The sequence below is a fragment of the Dicentrarchus labrax genome, unplaced genomic scaffold (genome assembly GCF_905237075.1).
Source record: "Dicentrarchus labrax unplaced genomic scaffold, dlabrax2021, whole genome shotgun sequence".
NCBI lineage: Eukaryota > Metazoa > Chordata > Actinopteri > Moronidae > Dicentrarchus > Dicentrarchus labrax.
Genome location: NW_026136703.1, coordinates 6,170,367 through 6,185,509, shown reverse-complemented (window position 1 = coordinate 6,185,509; position 15,143 = coordinate 6,170,367). Strand labels below are relative to the sequence as shown.

Here is a 15,143-nt window from a genome sequence, read left to right as displayed (position 1 = left end):
TATTAAGTCTGATTACTGAAAATCAAGAACAGGCTTAGTGAGATTTTACGCCAATGTGGAAACACTTATGGATTAGATCTGTCTTAGTTCTTGTCCCATTTCATTATGTCTTTCTGTTGTGGCAAAATAACAAAACCTCAAATAATAATAACAAAAGAAAATATCCATTTAAACAAAACTGTTTAAATTGTGAAAAAAAAAAACTGCCCGCTCATGTTTCAGTTCATGTAATACAATCCTTGTGACAATATGATAGTTGCCCAGTATGATAGGGAAATGCCCCGGCAGCGTTAGGTTTAACAATGCTTTCATTGAATCCTACTCCATCTGCTTATTACTGGACTGGAGGGAAAGTCTGTCAAGGACAGCTTACATAACATGGAGCTGCAGTCTCCCTTGCTGAATACACTTACAAAACAAACACATATACTGTTTATTCATGTGTTATATGCTCAAGGAGAACTGTTATTTAACTCGGTATTGATCCATATGCTCTCAGCATCATACTGTCGTAACTGGGGAAATAGCTAAAGTCACTTTTTGTGTTTTTAGAAATATATGTTACAGCAATATTTGGTTTTAGTACCAAATTGCCCCAACTGCTTTATTTAACTGCTTTAAAACCCCCAAAGAAATTTTCTTATTCTTACAGCTACTGCTTTTAGAGACTCATCAAGCATTGCAGTACTATTACACTAAACCAAACGGCTGTATTGGAGGGAAGGCTTAAAGAAGGAATCTTGGGATGCAGGTGAGCTGCTGGTTTGCAAGAGCAGCACTGTAACACACGAGTCGTCTCACCCTGACCCTGCATCATGGTTCACAGCTCCTGTTCCCACTGATTTTCCAGCTCAAATGGGGTGTCACAATGCCATGAGCAGCATCCCTCGGCACTGTCAGTGGCTTTCCACCTGCCAACTCATTGTAATTCCAGCGAAAGTCAGGAGAAATGTAGCACACAGTTGAAACAGGTAAAATCATTTATCAAAGGGATATGGATCTGTTTCATATGCCAGTAATTATTCTATTTTGCATAAACTGAGTGGCCCCTACCTGAGGAAATCCACTGTAAAACATGATCTCTGCAAAAGCATCAGAAAATTAAAACATATAGTAGATGTACAGTATGCACGTGAATGTATATGTGCCTATGTGGCCGTGTGTATATTATGAGAATAGGCCAGTTTCACCACAGGCATTTTGACCAGGACCCTGGTACTAGCTTGCTTTTAATGTTATCACTTACACCTGTGCTTTTCCTGTAATATCTGCTGTATAAAGAGTCTATATCATCTGTAAATTGTCCTTGTCAGACAGGCAGGCTGTGAAAACAAATTTCCCCCTAGGGACAATAAAGACTGTGTACTGTCTAAATGACCTGCTATTATTTATCTGAATAATTGTTTAGTAAAAGAATGGATAAATGGACTGTAGCTACTTGTATAGCCTTTCTAGTCTTCTGACCACTCAGAGCTCTTTTACACTAGACGCTAAACATGCATCACAAACAGGAACTAATCCATTCATTCACATTCATGCTCCGATGCACAGCATTGGGAGCAATTTGGGGTTCAGTGTCTTGCTCAAGGATACTTCCACATGTAGCAGGAGGAACCGGGGTTTAAACCGCCAACCTTATGGTTAGTGGATGACCTGCTCTACCTCCTGAGCCACATGGCTGACTGTTATGGTACAATCCCAGTTTTTGTCTTTTAACCTTCAAATGAAATAGAGATGTTCATGTTCAGGTTATAATAGATCATTCCAGTAATGCGGGAAAATAAACATTCAGTTATTATCAGTTTTTATAATACCTTTTTATTTAAACCATTGGAGTGTGACAAATTGCACAACTGCTTCAACGCTCTAAGGCTGCGTTTAGACAGCAGGCCAGAATGACCATATGGGACTCACACATGACAGTGTGAACAGCACAAATCACATGGAATCTGATATTTTCAATTCTGATTTGGACCACATATGAAAGTGGCCCAGGTCTGATTTTGTGAGACCTCAGTGTGAAGAATCTTATCAGAATTCATGTGATTTTTATGTCATTCTATACTGGACTGCGTTCGTCATGAAATGTTCTCCCTGGAATCTGATATGGACATTTTAAATCAGAATTGAGCGTTAAGGCTTGCAGTTTGAACGTAGCCATAGTGTGATGTCTTGGCTTTGAACCTGGCCTATATGAGAGCTTTGCTGCATCTTAGTCCTCAGTCTTCTTTGCCTGTCACAAGGCTGAAAATGACTAAATTTAACTATGGGATCCCTGCAAACATTTTTAATTAGGATAAATGTTGACGCAAGTGCAGTACCAAAATGAAACCTGAGACACATATAAGCTTATTTGTGCCATGCACGTTGTCACCTGAGGGGAACAACCTAAGGGAGACGATGCAACACTCAAGGCAAAGAGGAAACTTTATTTTAAAGATCCCCTCCAGACATTTGTTAAGACAAAACCCAGAATCTATGAATATGCACATTGTGTTCATTTCTGAAGTTTTCCTGCTGGACACAAGATGTCTCCTACTCTACTGTAAAGTCCATTCTCAGTGGATGTGCACTGATGGATCCCACTGTAGAAGTTGCATACTGGACCAGGGTTGACTTCCAAACTATTTGTGATGTCACAAATCATGCTCATGAAAATCAATGAGCACAGAGAATCTTTCCACTTTCAGCAGATCAATGTAAAAACATCCTTCTAGAGTCAAACTCTGCACATAGAGCATTCAAACAGCAAACTGTAGGAACAAGAAGAAACAGATTTCTGAGTGGACGGGGGCTGAAGCCTGATGGTTCAGTCTCTACAAAGTCAACACACCTAAAAAGTTTCCTTTGGCCATGAGAGAGTGTTGAACCTTTTCCCTTGATGAAGGATTGGTTTCAGGCTGTGCTTCTATGCCGATTGCACACACACACACACACACACACACACACACACACACACACACTCTCTCTCTCTCTCTCCTTTATCTGAATTCAGGAGAAAGTTGAAGAAAAACATCCACTGACCTACCGATGTGTCCTTGAGCAAGGCACTACACCTGCACAGTTGCTCTAATGAACACTGATAGCTTGTCTTTCTGCACACGCAAATAAACGCACTGGAACTTCCAGCCTTGACTTCAGTTTGGAGTTTTCGGTGGAGCAGTGCAGTGTGTAACTGATAGAGAGACCAAATGTCATTATGAGAGACTCCAGTAGGTTGTAGACTCCCCTGAAGAACAATGTGGGGCTGGGTGGCTGTGTGAGCACCTGTTTGCTGCTTGCAGGCTGTCACCATGAGGGAGCAGCGCTAAGTGGATGTGACTGCTCTGATTGCACTCCGCGGGAAAGCGAGAAGAAATAGCCTACCTCTGATCATCAACGCGTCATATAATGTTTCAGCGGACGCCCCTCCCCCTGTCTCGTTTTTTCCCCTCACTCAACCTCTCCTTTGACTCACAGAGGCGGCTCACCACTGGTGCACGGACCGTGGAGAATACGGGCAGAAGATGGCTGACTTAGCCGGGCACCGCAAGCCCTCGGCGGCATCGCCAGCGTCACACGGGCCGCTGAAAAGCTGCAAGACATCCGCCGTCTGGCGACTGTAAACAGCTGCCGCTGCCTCTCTCACCCCCTCCTCTCCCTTCCTCACCGCAAATATTGACAGAAGTATCACAGAGAAAACATGGCAGAGATGGAAAAAGAGGGCAGACCTCCGGAAAATAAAAGAAGCCGAAAACCAGCTCACCCGGTGAAAAGGGAGATAAATGAAGAGATGAAGGTAATAACAAGGGGTCTGTGCCCAGTTGCATGTGATTACGCGTGGAGTGGTTTGTGAGGAGCGTGCATGTCTGTGGAAGCACTAAGCAGGCGTCCTCAGTGGAAATATAGGATACACTCAAGTGCAATTGGCTGCGTGATAGTCAAACTTTGATTTATGATTTTTTTTTTCACCCAAGTTCTATTGTCATGTATCCACGCTGAATGGCAGCCTCAGCAGCGCACCCTGCCAAACCTACCGCCTTGCACAATGGATGCGGCACCCATTCACTGCTACTATTCTACGAGGAAGTTTTGAATCAGCGAAGAATACGGTGTACGTTCTCGTCGCTTCATGTCATAATTTCGCCGTTTGTGTGCGCTGCCTTTCATGGCTTACCCAGAGTTAATGGAAAATCCAGTGCGTCAGTGAAGGCGTCAACAGTGCCTCTACTATTACTATTAATACTATTACACTACGGGGCAACGGAGAGCAGCCAATGTGCATAATTAGTATAAATCAATGGGGGAACACTCGCCTATCCGATGCTTTTGCGGGTCCATGTCGACTGCGTGGGTTTGCCTCTGAGTCTAGGTGTGTGTTTGTGTTTATATGTATGTGTGTGTGTGTGTGTGTGTGTGTGTGTGTGTGTGTGTGTGTGTGTGTGTGTGTTGCCCAGCTGCCCAGAGGCGTGTGATCCAGATGTGCGTCTGTGAGCTTTACGCACTCGACAAGAACACATTGTCTCCTGTGTTCGGCCTGCACGACCCTATTCCAATAATCACCCGCACGTTTCTGTTCGTGTTTTATTTTTTGCTCGGTGCACATTGTGATATTTGAGCTCTGAGCTCTCCGTGCGGTTCATTGTGGAGAAAGAAAGTGTTCCTGGCTGGTTGTGTGTGTGTGTGTGTGTGTGTGTGTGTGTGTGTGTGTGTGTGTAGAGAGAGAGAGAGGCAGGCTGTGTGTCCGCTTTGTCTTCATCTCTTCATTGTTTGTACACATTTGGCTGGAGACACACACATGTACTCAGATATATGCAGCTGATCACATCGAGAATAAAAGTGGAGATAGGGATTTTGAGGCAGTCGGAGGAAAAGCGAGGGTGCTGGCTTTGAGCGAGTCCTGAAGCAACCCTGGGATAAAGCCTTTTTGCATTTAGACCTGTCTAAAATACCAGCCGCGTTCATGTGTCACCGCTTCTCCTCTGTAACTGTAAAAAATATAGTTCTTATTATTGATGACAATGTAGATGCTTTGTTGATGAGCTCAGCTGCCAAACATGCATTTATTATTATTACAGAGCAACGGGAACGGGCAGTAAACTACAATACTATTGAATTGATGAAGTAGCTTATTAAATTTTTTTATTTCATAATTTTTTGTGTATTTGAGTGTAATCTAGACTACTGTATTTTACTGTAGGTATTTTCCTTGTGTGCTCTGCTTAGTGGCAGCTTGAACAGATGCAAACCTTTTCAGAGTTCTCCTTGCTTGTTACCTATAACTGCACCGGAGGTCCAGAGAAATGGGATTTCTATTAATGACAGGATTTTAACTGCCCTTTACACTGGAATTTTCTTCCTGATGAAATTAAGAATATTTCTAATGGTTTTCCATTTGAGAAAAAATAACCATCCTCCTGCTGTCTGGTCCTGATGACAGCAGGGAGGGATGCAGGGTGGTGTCAGACAGGGTCTCTGCATGGAGAAATTTCCTTATTTTTTATCAGGGGAGCACTTGAGGTGGTCTCAGTGGAGCATTCAGAATGGAGGAAATATTTACAAGCATCGTTTAGGCACAATGAAGCATTGTCTTGCCACATTTGTAGCACACAAGTCCAGGTTTTATTTGGTCATTTTTATCATTACAGCAGAAAGACATTTATTACCATGAATCTATCTGGAGTCAGGGTGGGAAAAAAATCTCCTCTTATAATTTATCACATCTGATGACATAATTATTTGATGTCAGCCATCAGTCAGAAATGATTATTTTTTATTATTTGCAGGTTTGTAAGTTTTGCATTCAGATGACAGATGCTGTGACATGGGTCATCATTCAGGATTCAGTGAATTGACATCTCTTTCAATATGTTTTGGAGAGCAGACATGTCAGTTAAACATCTCATTTGATCAAAGCGCCTTCATTTGTCATCTGACTGTCATCAGTCAAATTGTGGGTCTGAGTTTTTGAATTTGAGGATGTGCCTGACCAAATAAAAATGTCAGTAGCTGGTGGATTTTTAAAAAAAAATGAATACATCAGATATAGTGCTGTGTTGTTGGTGTGTAGGAAAATAAACAACACTGACAACTTCAGTATCCCCATCAATACCTGGGGAAGCTACTGAATGGAGCAGCAGATGTGGTTAAGGTGTCAAAACACTTTCAAAGGCTAAACAAGTTCGATTGTAGCTCATTACGCAACCTTGAATTTCATCTCCTATTGCACACGCACACACACGCATCACAAGTGGCGTTCTACAAATTTAATTTAATAAAACAGTGATCCAAAGATAGAAACTAGTGAAGTAGAAAATAGCTGCAGACCCTCTTTAAATACCTTCACTGTTATTGGACATTACGGGATCGAGTGGAATCATGTTAAAAAAAGGTAAAAAGAGTATATTGCATGGTTATGAGAGTATTATACCTAAGCCCAGTTCCAGCATTATGACCTGCAGAGTGGCAGTTAATTAACACTATGACATGGTAGCATGCCTACAACCAGAACAGTAAATCCAGTAAGTGAAGTTTAATGAATTGATTTTCTGAAGAAAACTCTTTGATTCTTCTATTGCAAGTGTTCAGAACAAAAAGACAGTTTGTTCTCTCATCTTCAATATTTCAGACCAAAGTTGGAGGAAAAAACACACACGCAGACACACAATGTGTCCTTGTGAGGGATCATACTCCTCCGAAAAACCAAACAGTCTGACAGTGTTTCCTTCATCTGGCTCCTTAATGTGTGCCACGGTAAAATAAGCCCCGGTGAGTAATCAAGCAGAAGGAGGAGTGGGCATAGAGGGGATATGAGAGGCTGGAGAGTGGGGTAAGAAACAGTGGAGAAAGGAATGTATACAGCGCTGGGCTGGCTAAGCTGTAAAAACTGTAACCTGAGTGTCTCTGCTGGATCAGATATCAAGGAAAGTAGAGGGAAATGAAAGCAGAGGAGAGGGAGAGGCAGAGGAGGAGAGAGGGAGCAGGGGAGTGGAAAAGTGGAGAAGGAGGAGGCAAAGGGAAACTTGGCGTGTGGATTCGGGAATGTTATCACGGTATACAGTGACCTGCTCTGGTTTCTACCCGCAAGGTATCCAATTCGCACCACCATCATTACCACAAGCTATACTGGCCATGGCTGGGTCTTACTGGAGGGAAACAAGGGGGAAGACTGTAGAGAAGCGGGACTTTAAATGTATTTTTATCATTATCCACTGTTGAATATAGGCAGAAAAAGTGCCAGCTTGTGAGTTTGTCAGTGTGTGTGTCGTATCTGCCCCGTATCTGCCCCGTATCTGCACAGAGTACATCACTAATTATCCTGCAAAGGCTCTGTCAAACCACCATCTTGTCTTTAACTGTTTCTGGCCGATACTAAAGAGGACAGAGTGGGTATTTTCTTGCTGATGGTTTCTACAGCGTAGATAAATACACCAAAATATCATCCTCATATCAAAAGTCTAACCCAGAGTACTCAACAAAGGCATCACTAAAGGCAGGGATAACTGAAAGCTGATGGAAAATAAATAATAATTTGATTGTAATGATAAAAGATCATACACTGTATGTACACTGAGATGCTAGTTTACTGTAATATAGGGATGGTTGAAATGTTTAAAACACTTTTCAGCAAATCACAATACTGTTCAACAGCACCTGTATTCAAAATGACCATGAGACATTTGATGATGACTAAAAGCTCTCTGCAATAGTGTCAACTAAATATGATGAGCTGCATAAATGTAGGATTTATTACAATCCTGATGTATTAGATTATGATAATTGAGCTTCTATGAGTTGGATTAGAGGAATAAGTCACATTCCTTAACATAGTACACAGTTTTGTAAAGTTATGACAAAAATGAAGGGTACTTTGGGAATGTCTAGTTTATTAATTTAAGGGAAAAAAACAAAGACATCATAAAGTGGTATTTAAAATGTACCAACTAATGGTCACACAAAGCATGTTAGGCATCCTATATACATAGGAGGGCAATAATAGTGGAAATATGTTTTATTATTATATTATTATAATTTCTGTTGCCACAAGATACAGTTGCAGGATAATGACAAATGCTAAAATGTAAGCACAAGTAAAGAAGACTCATAAAGTCAGCAAACTGACTCAGTAATGTCAGTTACACAGCTTATTCTATCTAAAGTTAGCTAACGTTGGCCATTATAATCTACTGGTCATACCAGACCAAGTAAGGCTGTAGCAGCAGAACCCCTGAGTCTGTTGATGCTTATGAATTCAACTCTTGTTTGTAAGAGGTGTGCATTATTTCTTCTATTAAACTTTACAAAATCTTGCTTTAAAAACAGCAATTGTTAATATAATGATGGCCATCTCTTTGCTTTTTGCAACGAGTGACCCATTGATTAGCAAGCAGTCAGTCACTGCTGTCATTATTATGTATTCAGTCAGTTCACTTCCTTTGCTACTGCTTTATTGACAAAACAAGACTTCACATGTAAAGCCTGCTGTGACCCCTGAAGGCTGTAATATTCATTTCCACACTAGCAGTAGATGAACCAATATAGTGATGATATTGTTATTCTTGGAGCCTTATTATCAGAGGGATTTCACACTTTATTTCAAGGTTGATATCGGAGGAAAGTGCACGGCCTCATTGACATCTCATTATCCTCTTGGGGAAAATCATGTGCTCAGTATATTTAATGGATTCGTATTTTAGTCTGTTGGTGGCACTAGAGGAAATATCATAGTGTCCAGAATGGAAAGGGATTGTATTCTTGGCAGCAGCTATATAAACTTCACAGCAGTCTGGCTATTAGTTTTGTATATTTTTGGTGTACAAGTTGACATTTTATCTGATGGTGGTTCTAAATCTTCTTGATTTACAGTCATTCTCTGGGGACCATGAATATCTACTACAAATCTTATGGAGCTCCTGCCTTATTGTGTTTTTTTTAATATAACCCTGTCATGGACCAAAATTTGGGTCAATGTGGAATTGATTGATGGGGGCAGTAAACAATAGGTCAGGAGGTCAAAAACATAATTAGCAATCATTCTCTGGGGAACATGGTTTTTCATTCCAAATTTCATGTAAATCTTTCCAGTATTTGTGAAGATGTTGTTCTCTGGGCCAAAGCAGAGACAGATGGACGGACCAACTGAAGCCTTTTTCTTTTTTACGTTTCTAACTTGATGACCTCTGTTCTGTTAGAGGTTCTTAGAAGACTTTGGGGTGAATTAAGCTGATAAAAGAGATTTTGTCTGTGTTAAAGCAGATGAAAAAGGCTATACATCCAGTGTTCCATATAGACATCTGTAGCTGCCTCTGTGCCTCCTCTTCCTCCCCAGCTCACCCAGAGACAAAGTTGGTGCCGCTGCTTTGATGAGCCGCCAACCAGGATTAGATTCCACTCTTAAAATTACTCCCACTTTCTCAAAGTAGTAGGGTGACACAGAGGACAGGATGGTAGGAAGGAAAGAGAGACACAGAGAGATGTTGTGTTTTTGTCTCTGTGATGTGGTTATTTTACAGCTACATCCGTTTTACTCAGGAGTACATTCAGGTTGGGTTATGCTCCAACTCGTTTGTTCAAAAGGAGGATTTCTCCTTGAAGATTTTTTATTCTTGAGGTTCCCTCCTTGCATTTGGGCTAATTGCTCAAGTTGTGTTTGCACTTTGAGTCTGTCACTTTTTAATTTTGTTAATAATTGTTGTTGACATAGAGTGACAGTATTTGAAATCTTCTGGAGAATTTTCCATTTCTCAGCTTAGAGATCCGACATCTTTTTTACCTAATTAATTTGAATCATTTTAAGAATCGTTTGGGACAGGAACTTCTCCCGGAATGCTCTGGTCACTTTCATTCACACCTGTGGATTATTTATCTGACCTGCAAGCAGGTGTGCATGTATCGCCCCCAAAGTTTACTGCAAACATAGACATTTATTGGCCATTTCTGTTGAAACTTAAGGTGGTGCAAAATGCCATGAAAACGTGTTCACTGGGTGTCACCCTGGGCGCAAACATGGTTTGTGTATATAGCTGTCAAAACCTAACTTTAGCTCTGCTCAGGAAGTGGTACTAAATCTAACTTCCAGGGACCTTCAGGCAGAGAGAGCACTGCTGTCACATCTGCAAACACGAGCTGTCCTCATTAACAGCCTTCACTGCTTTCACCACCCTTTTAAAAACCTCAGTGACAAAAAAGATGAGATTATAAGTGTTTGGATTAGACTTTAATTACTGTAAATAATCGCTGCAAATCCTTTCACTGTTGAATGCTGACACTGTCCAACCTTGAAGTCCAGAGAGTTCCAGATGTTCTCACACACAGTCTTTGCATGCTGAAACGTTCCTGCAGATACAGACGTTCACCACAACATGGTGCTTTGACTTCACCTGTCATTGACTTGAACCGTGCCCTGCACCTTTGTGCCACGTCTACTCATTGACCACACCGCCACAGTGGTGTTTCATAACAGGCAGATCAATAACTCCTGTCATTCTTCATCAATAATGCCTTCCCAGCATTTAGACCAAGTCCTTCCACCAAGAGTGGCAAATCCACTTCTGCACAGAATTGCAGAAACTATCTGCTCTGTAAGAACAAAGCAAAACTGATGCAAAACTGATCCTGGAGAAGCTCTACTACTCCGAGATACAAATACAACACATCATGAATTTCTCTCTAAAATGCTTAGAAACAGAGTGAATATGCTGACAGAGCAGGAGAAAATCTGCCTCTGTCACTCCTATACTGTGCCACAGTGTCTCAAATATGCAAAGAGATACTTCAGTCTCAGTCTAAACAAGTGTGTGTGTGTGTGTGTGTGTGTGTGTGTGTGTGTGTGTGTGTGTGTGTGTGTGTGTGTGTGTGTGGGCTCAGTCCCACTTGTGTCTTCTTTACTATAATACCACTGTAAGCAATATCCAAACTGCGCTTTGTGTTGGTGCTCTGTTAATTGAATTTGTATCAAGTAATTGAGTCAGTGGACCAACCTGTTGTGTGCAGGCTGTGGACTCGCTCAGGCTTCATGCTGTGTCAGCGTGTACGACAAGCCTTTCAAGGCATTTCTTTCTTTTCTTTTTTCAGAGTTGCATAAGGTATTAGTGAAAAAACTCCAGAACACCCATCTTGACTGAAACCTTGTAGTTTCACTTTATTTGCCCAAATTAAATCCTGGTTTCAGATACAGTCACTCTTCCACCCACAGGAAATCACAAATCAATACTTCAGACCTGCCTCCAGCAGTGAGTGAACAATCTCCAGCCACCCAAGTTCCCAAGAACTCTTTCTTCTCTCTCGTCACGGCACTATAAAACATCATAGACTGGCCTGGTTGATAGACATGAACCTGCTGAAGTCACTTCATGCCAAGCAACATGTAAAGTTGCCCAGTGCACCTTTAAAGTTAATATGGATGCTAGGTCTATGGGGTAGTCCTCCCTTACTGCCAAACCTGACATCCCTCTGATATGGCAATTATATTTAACTTTTTATTTGGGCAGTTCTGTGTTATCATGCGTGAACAGGCAACAGTTATCCTAACATACTAAAAATCTACAGTGGAGGCAAGAAGGAAACATTTGAAATAGGAGAGGACGTAGTTCAGGTTAGGCCACAATCTCAATTTGCTTTCTCTACTTTTTTCCCCACATTACATAGCAATGGTTTGAACTTCAGATGCACACACTCTTTGTGGATGTGTGTGTCCATATTTTGCTGTTAAATTTAGATCAGCTCAGAGTCAAGAGTCAGATGTGCTGGGTGGCACTGAACCACTCCGATGTGATCACTGCGGCTCTGACATATCGACAGGAGCCGTTTGTAATTGACATTTAACTGCTTGATGTAGAGACTGCTGAGTGACGACTGCTGCCACGATGAGATAACACACAGAGTAAACTGGGACCGACTATAAAATGATGAACTGACTCGTGTCTTGTCAATTTGATCTGGAGCAAGTCCACCAATGGGAAGACAAGGCGGGTCATCTCCATGGCAACGTACTGTACAGGTGTTTGTTTGTAATATGATTCTACCAGCTAATCTTGTTGTGCACTAATTGAGAAGCACTATGGCATGTTCCATACTTAGAGGCACATAACATACAGCTTCCATACCTAAGGCTGAATTAGTACTTGATGTGTTTATCATGATCCAAAATGTATGCAGCAGCAATAGAAAACATTACTTACAGCACAGAGGACCAGTGTTCCCCGTAAGCTGATAGTGTAGTGACCTGTGACTAATATTTTATCACATGGACCGAATAATTACAGCTGATTCATCCTCAGCCGCTGCTGTAGTTCGTTTCCATAAAGAGCATTTCCATCTATGTTTTAAAGTCAAATGATAGCTGAACCATTTACCATAGTTTAGGGTTCAGTGAATAGACGGTTCTGGGAATATTCCAGCTGAGAGGTGTACAGTGATAATGGGCTGTGTGCATTAGCAGGGTTATGGTTTTGTTTTGAGTACAGTGTTTATTGACTGTTGTGAGAGGCTGTTATATGGAGGAAATACTTTAATGTCTCACCTGCATTGAGTTTTATTTATTTTGCATAACTGCACTAACATTCTGCATAGCACTCTGTACTGCTGTGCTGCTGCAGAATGTTTGGACTATAGTGCCTTGCTCAAAGCAACTTGGGTGGCAAGACATGACATTACTGTTTATATACTGTTACTAACTGCTCAGTGACAGCTGTAATACTATTTGACTCTTTGATTAATGTTTTTACTGTGTTGCAAATAGTTGATCACCATAATGGATTAGTTTACTGGAATACACTCATTTTATTAGTCTTGTACCGTATTCATGTGTTTACTCTAAAATGTAACCAGTGAAATGACCAGTGAAATGACAAATATAGCTCATCATTTTGGAAAGTATGCAAATTTGCTTTCTTGCTGAGAGTCCGTTGAGAACATTGATGCCTTAGCAAGCTTAGCTGAACAAAATTGCCGCTTGTCGTTTTTACACTTTTTGTACAGTATCAAGATATAACAGATATAACAATTTTATTTCAGAGCCAGGCAAGCTGTTTCCCCCTGCTTTCTGTCTTTATGCTAAGCTATGCTAATGAGAGTGGTATCGAACAATGAGTGGTATCAGTCGTTTAACTCTCTGCCAGAAAGCAAATAAGTGTATTTCCCTAAATTCTGCACTGTTTCTCCTTGAGCCTCTTTTTAGACCGATATGAATTTTAGAGGGAAAACATTCTCAGTATGGCCAATATAGTGAATTTTTGGGCTGGAATAATTAGACCAATTTTGCACCAATATGACTATGCAAACATACACAGAAGGCTGCTTTGTTTAACAAATAACTTAATAACTTCATATAACTTAATATTTAACTTAAAGAATCTTTAAGTTAAATATTCTATAACATGTTAAATCATTTAACAACAATTCTTGAAGAAAGAAAATCGACAATATTGACATATACACTGATACTGATACAGCATTGATATGTTTACATTAGGTCAATATCAGCCGACCAATATATTGGTCAGGCTCTAGTTTCTTCAGTAAACAGCAGTCCAGTAGGTCAGTCATTACAAACCCATGCTGCAAACAGTTAAAGCTACATGAGTGGAAACAAACTGGGAAAACTGTACTGTATGTCAAGGGTTTTGACATATTATCCTTGAAGTTGGCTTCTGTTGGGGGTTAAGGCCCACTGAGAATGATATTCTCAGGCATGTTATTGTTGAGTTCCTCAGCTTTGGGCCCCATGAATCAGTGGTCCCCCTGGTCCATTTAACCCCTGTGCCATTTTTGGATGCAGAGACAACATTTTTAGCCAATCAGATATCTCTGCTGTTACTATGTTTACCGTGCTGTGGTATTCTATTTTACTGTATTGTAATAAGCTCTCAATGCTGGTTAGTGTGCTGTGATATGGTTCTTATCAGAGTCTTCATTAAACTCTGATAACATCCTCCTCTTTTATTGTGCTGTGATAGGGGCCATTATTTCTTCTGGATGCACAGAATGCAGCGTTTGTACAGAGTTGGCCCCAATTAGGTTGACCTCTACTTATGAAGAAGACCTGGAAGAAAAACCTTAATGGTGGTTTTCTTTGTGTACAGCTTTAAATTTTGAGTGGCATCACAATATGCCTAATTAGTTAAAGAATTGTGATACGGTGGACAAATCTAAAGAGCTAGTAAAAAGTCAAGGTCTCAGGAGAAGCTCAGGAAAATGCAACAAAGTATCAGATTGTCGCATTTCCTTTTACAAGTGACCTCAAATCTAATTGATCTTCATCCTGTTATCTAACTGTTAAGGTGTTTGCTCGGTAACATTTACATTTCATGTGATAGTATACAACATTTCAGAGGTTACTCACATTTAATTTGCTACTATTTTATTTACTACATCACTGCCTATCAGTACTGTAGCAGCTTGTATTGCAAGAATTACAACTCAAGTAATATTTTGTCTACATCAAAGCTGGTCCACTTTCAGTTCCTGTTTGAAGATCTTTGTCTTGAGTCTCACCAGTCACCTGTTTGTGTTGCAGAGTTTTGCAGAGAACACCATGAACGAGCTGCTGGGCTGGTACGGCTATGACAAGGTGGAGCTGAGAGACTCTGACAACCTGGACATCGGGGAGACGCCACAGCACATCTCTGTCCTCAAAGGTATAGAACTCAAACATGGCCTACAGTCCACCATTTTTGAGTTTTTTTTATCAAAAAGTGCATGCATTTTTTGCCTTTCTGGCAGTCAGCATTCTCATAATAAGATGATGAAAAGAGTGCTTATTAATGAATCATGAAACATGGCTAATGCAGTATATATGAACACGACTGTGACACCTCTTTGTAATTATGTAAAAGGCCCTAAATACATAATTCCTGAAACAGCTTCTTACTATGAGTAATGGGGTCACTGTTTCCTGCCAAAATGATAAAGGTTTAGGTTATTACACTCGAAAAATTTCCTTTTTACATTTTTTTTGTCCTTTTCTCATTGGTTTGAAGTGGGGAGGGCTCAGTTGGAAAATGGCGATGTCACATCTTTCCATGCGCCAATCCGAATTTTGCAGCATTTGAATCAAAATGTGATGGCAGATGGACTGTTTGCTTACCTTATCAGCACCGTAATACTTACATGAAGCCACATCCACACCTACACAGTCCCAATGAAACAGATTAACTGACTTTTAC

At 40.7% G+C, this 15,143-nt stretch overlaps 1 protein-coding gene across 4 annotated transcripts in view; it reads left to right on the top strand.

Moving 5' to 3' along the window:
• Nucleotides 1-3,225: 3,225 nt before the first annotated feature.
• sobpa (sine oculis binding protein homolog (Drosophila) a) overlaps nucleotides 3,226-15,143 on the top strand; it is a 44,193-nt gene continuing 32,275 nt past the window's right edge. For all 4 annotated transcript variants that reach the window (XM_051392171.1, XM_051392153.1, XM_051392162.1 and 1 more), the window contains exons 1-2: nucleotides 3,226-3,778; nucleotides 14,495-14,615. In XM_051392171.1, coding sequence (XP_051248131.1) covers nucleotides 3,683-3,778; nucleotides 14,495-14,615 — 217 coding nt within the window. In that variant the 5' untranslated portion in view covers nucleotides 3,226-3,682. The remainder of the gene's footprint in view (nucleotides 3,779-14,494; nucleotides 14,616-15,143) is intronic.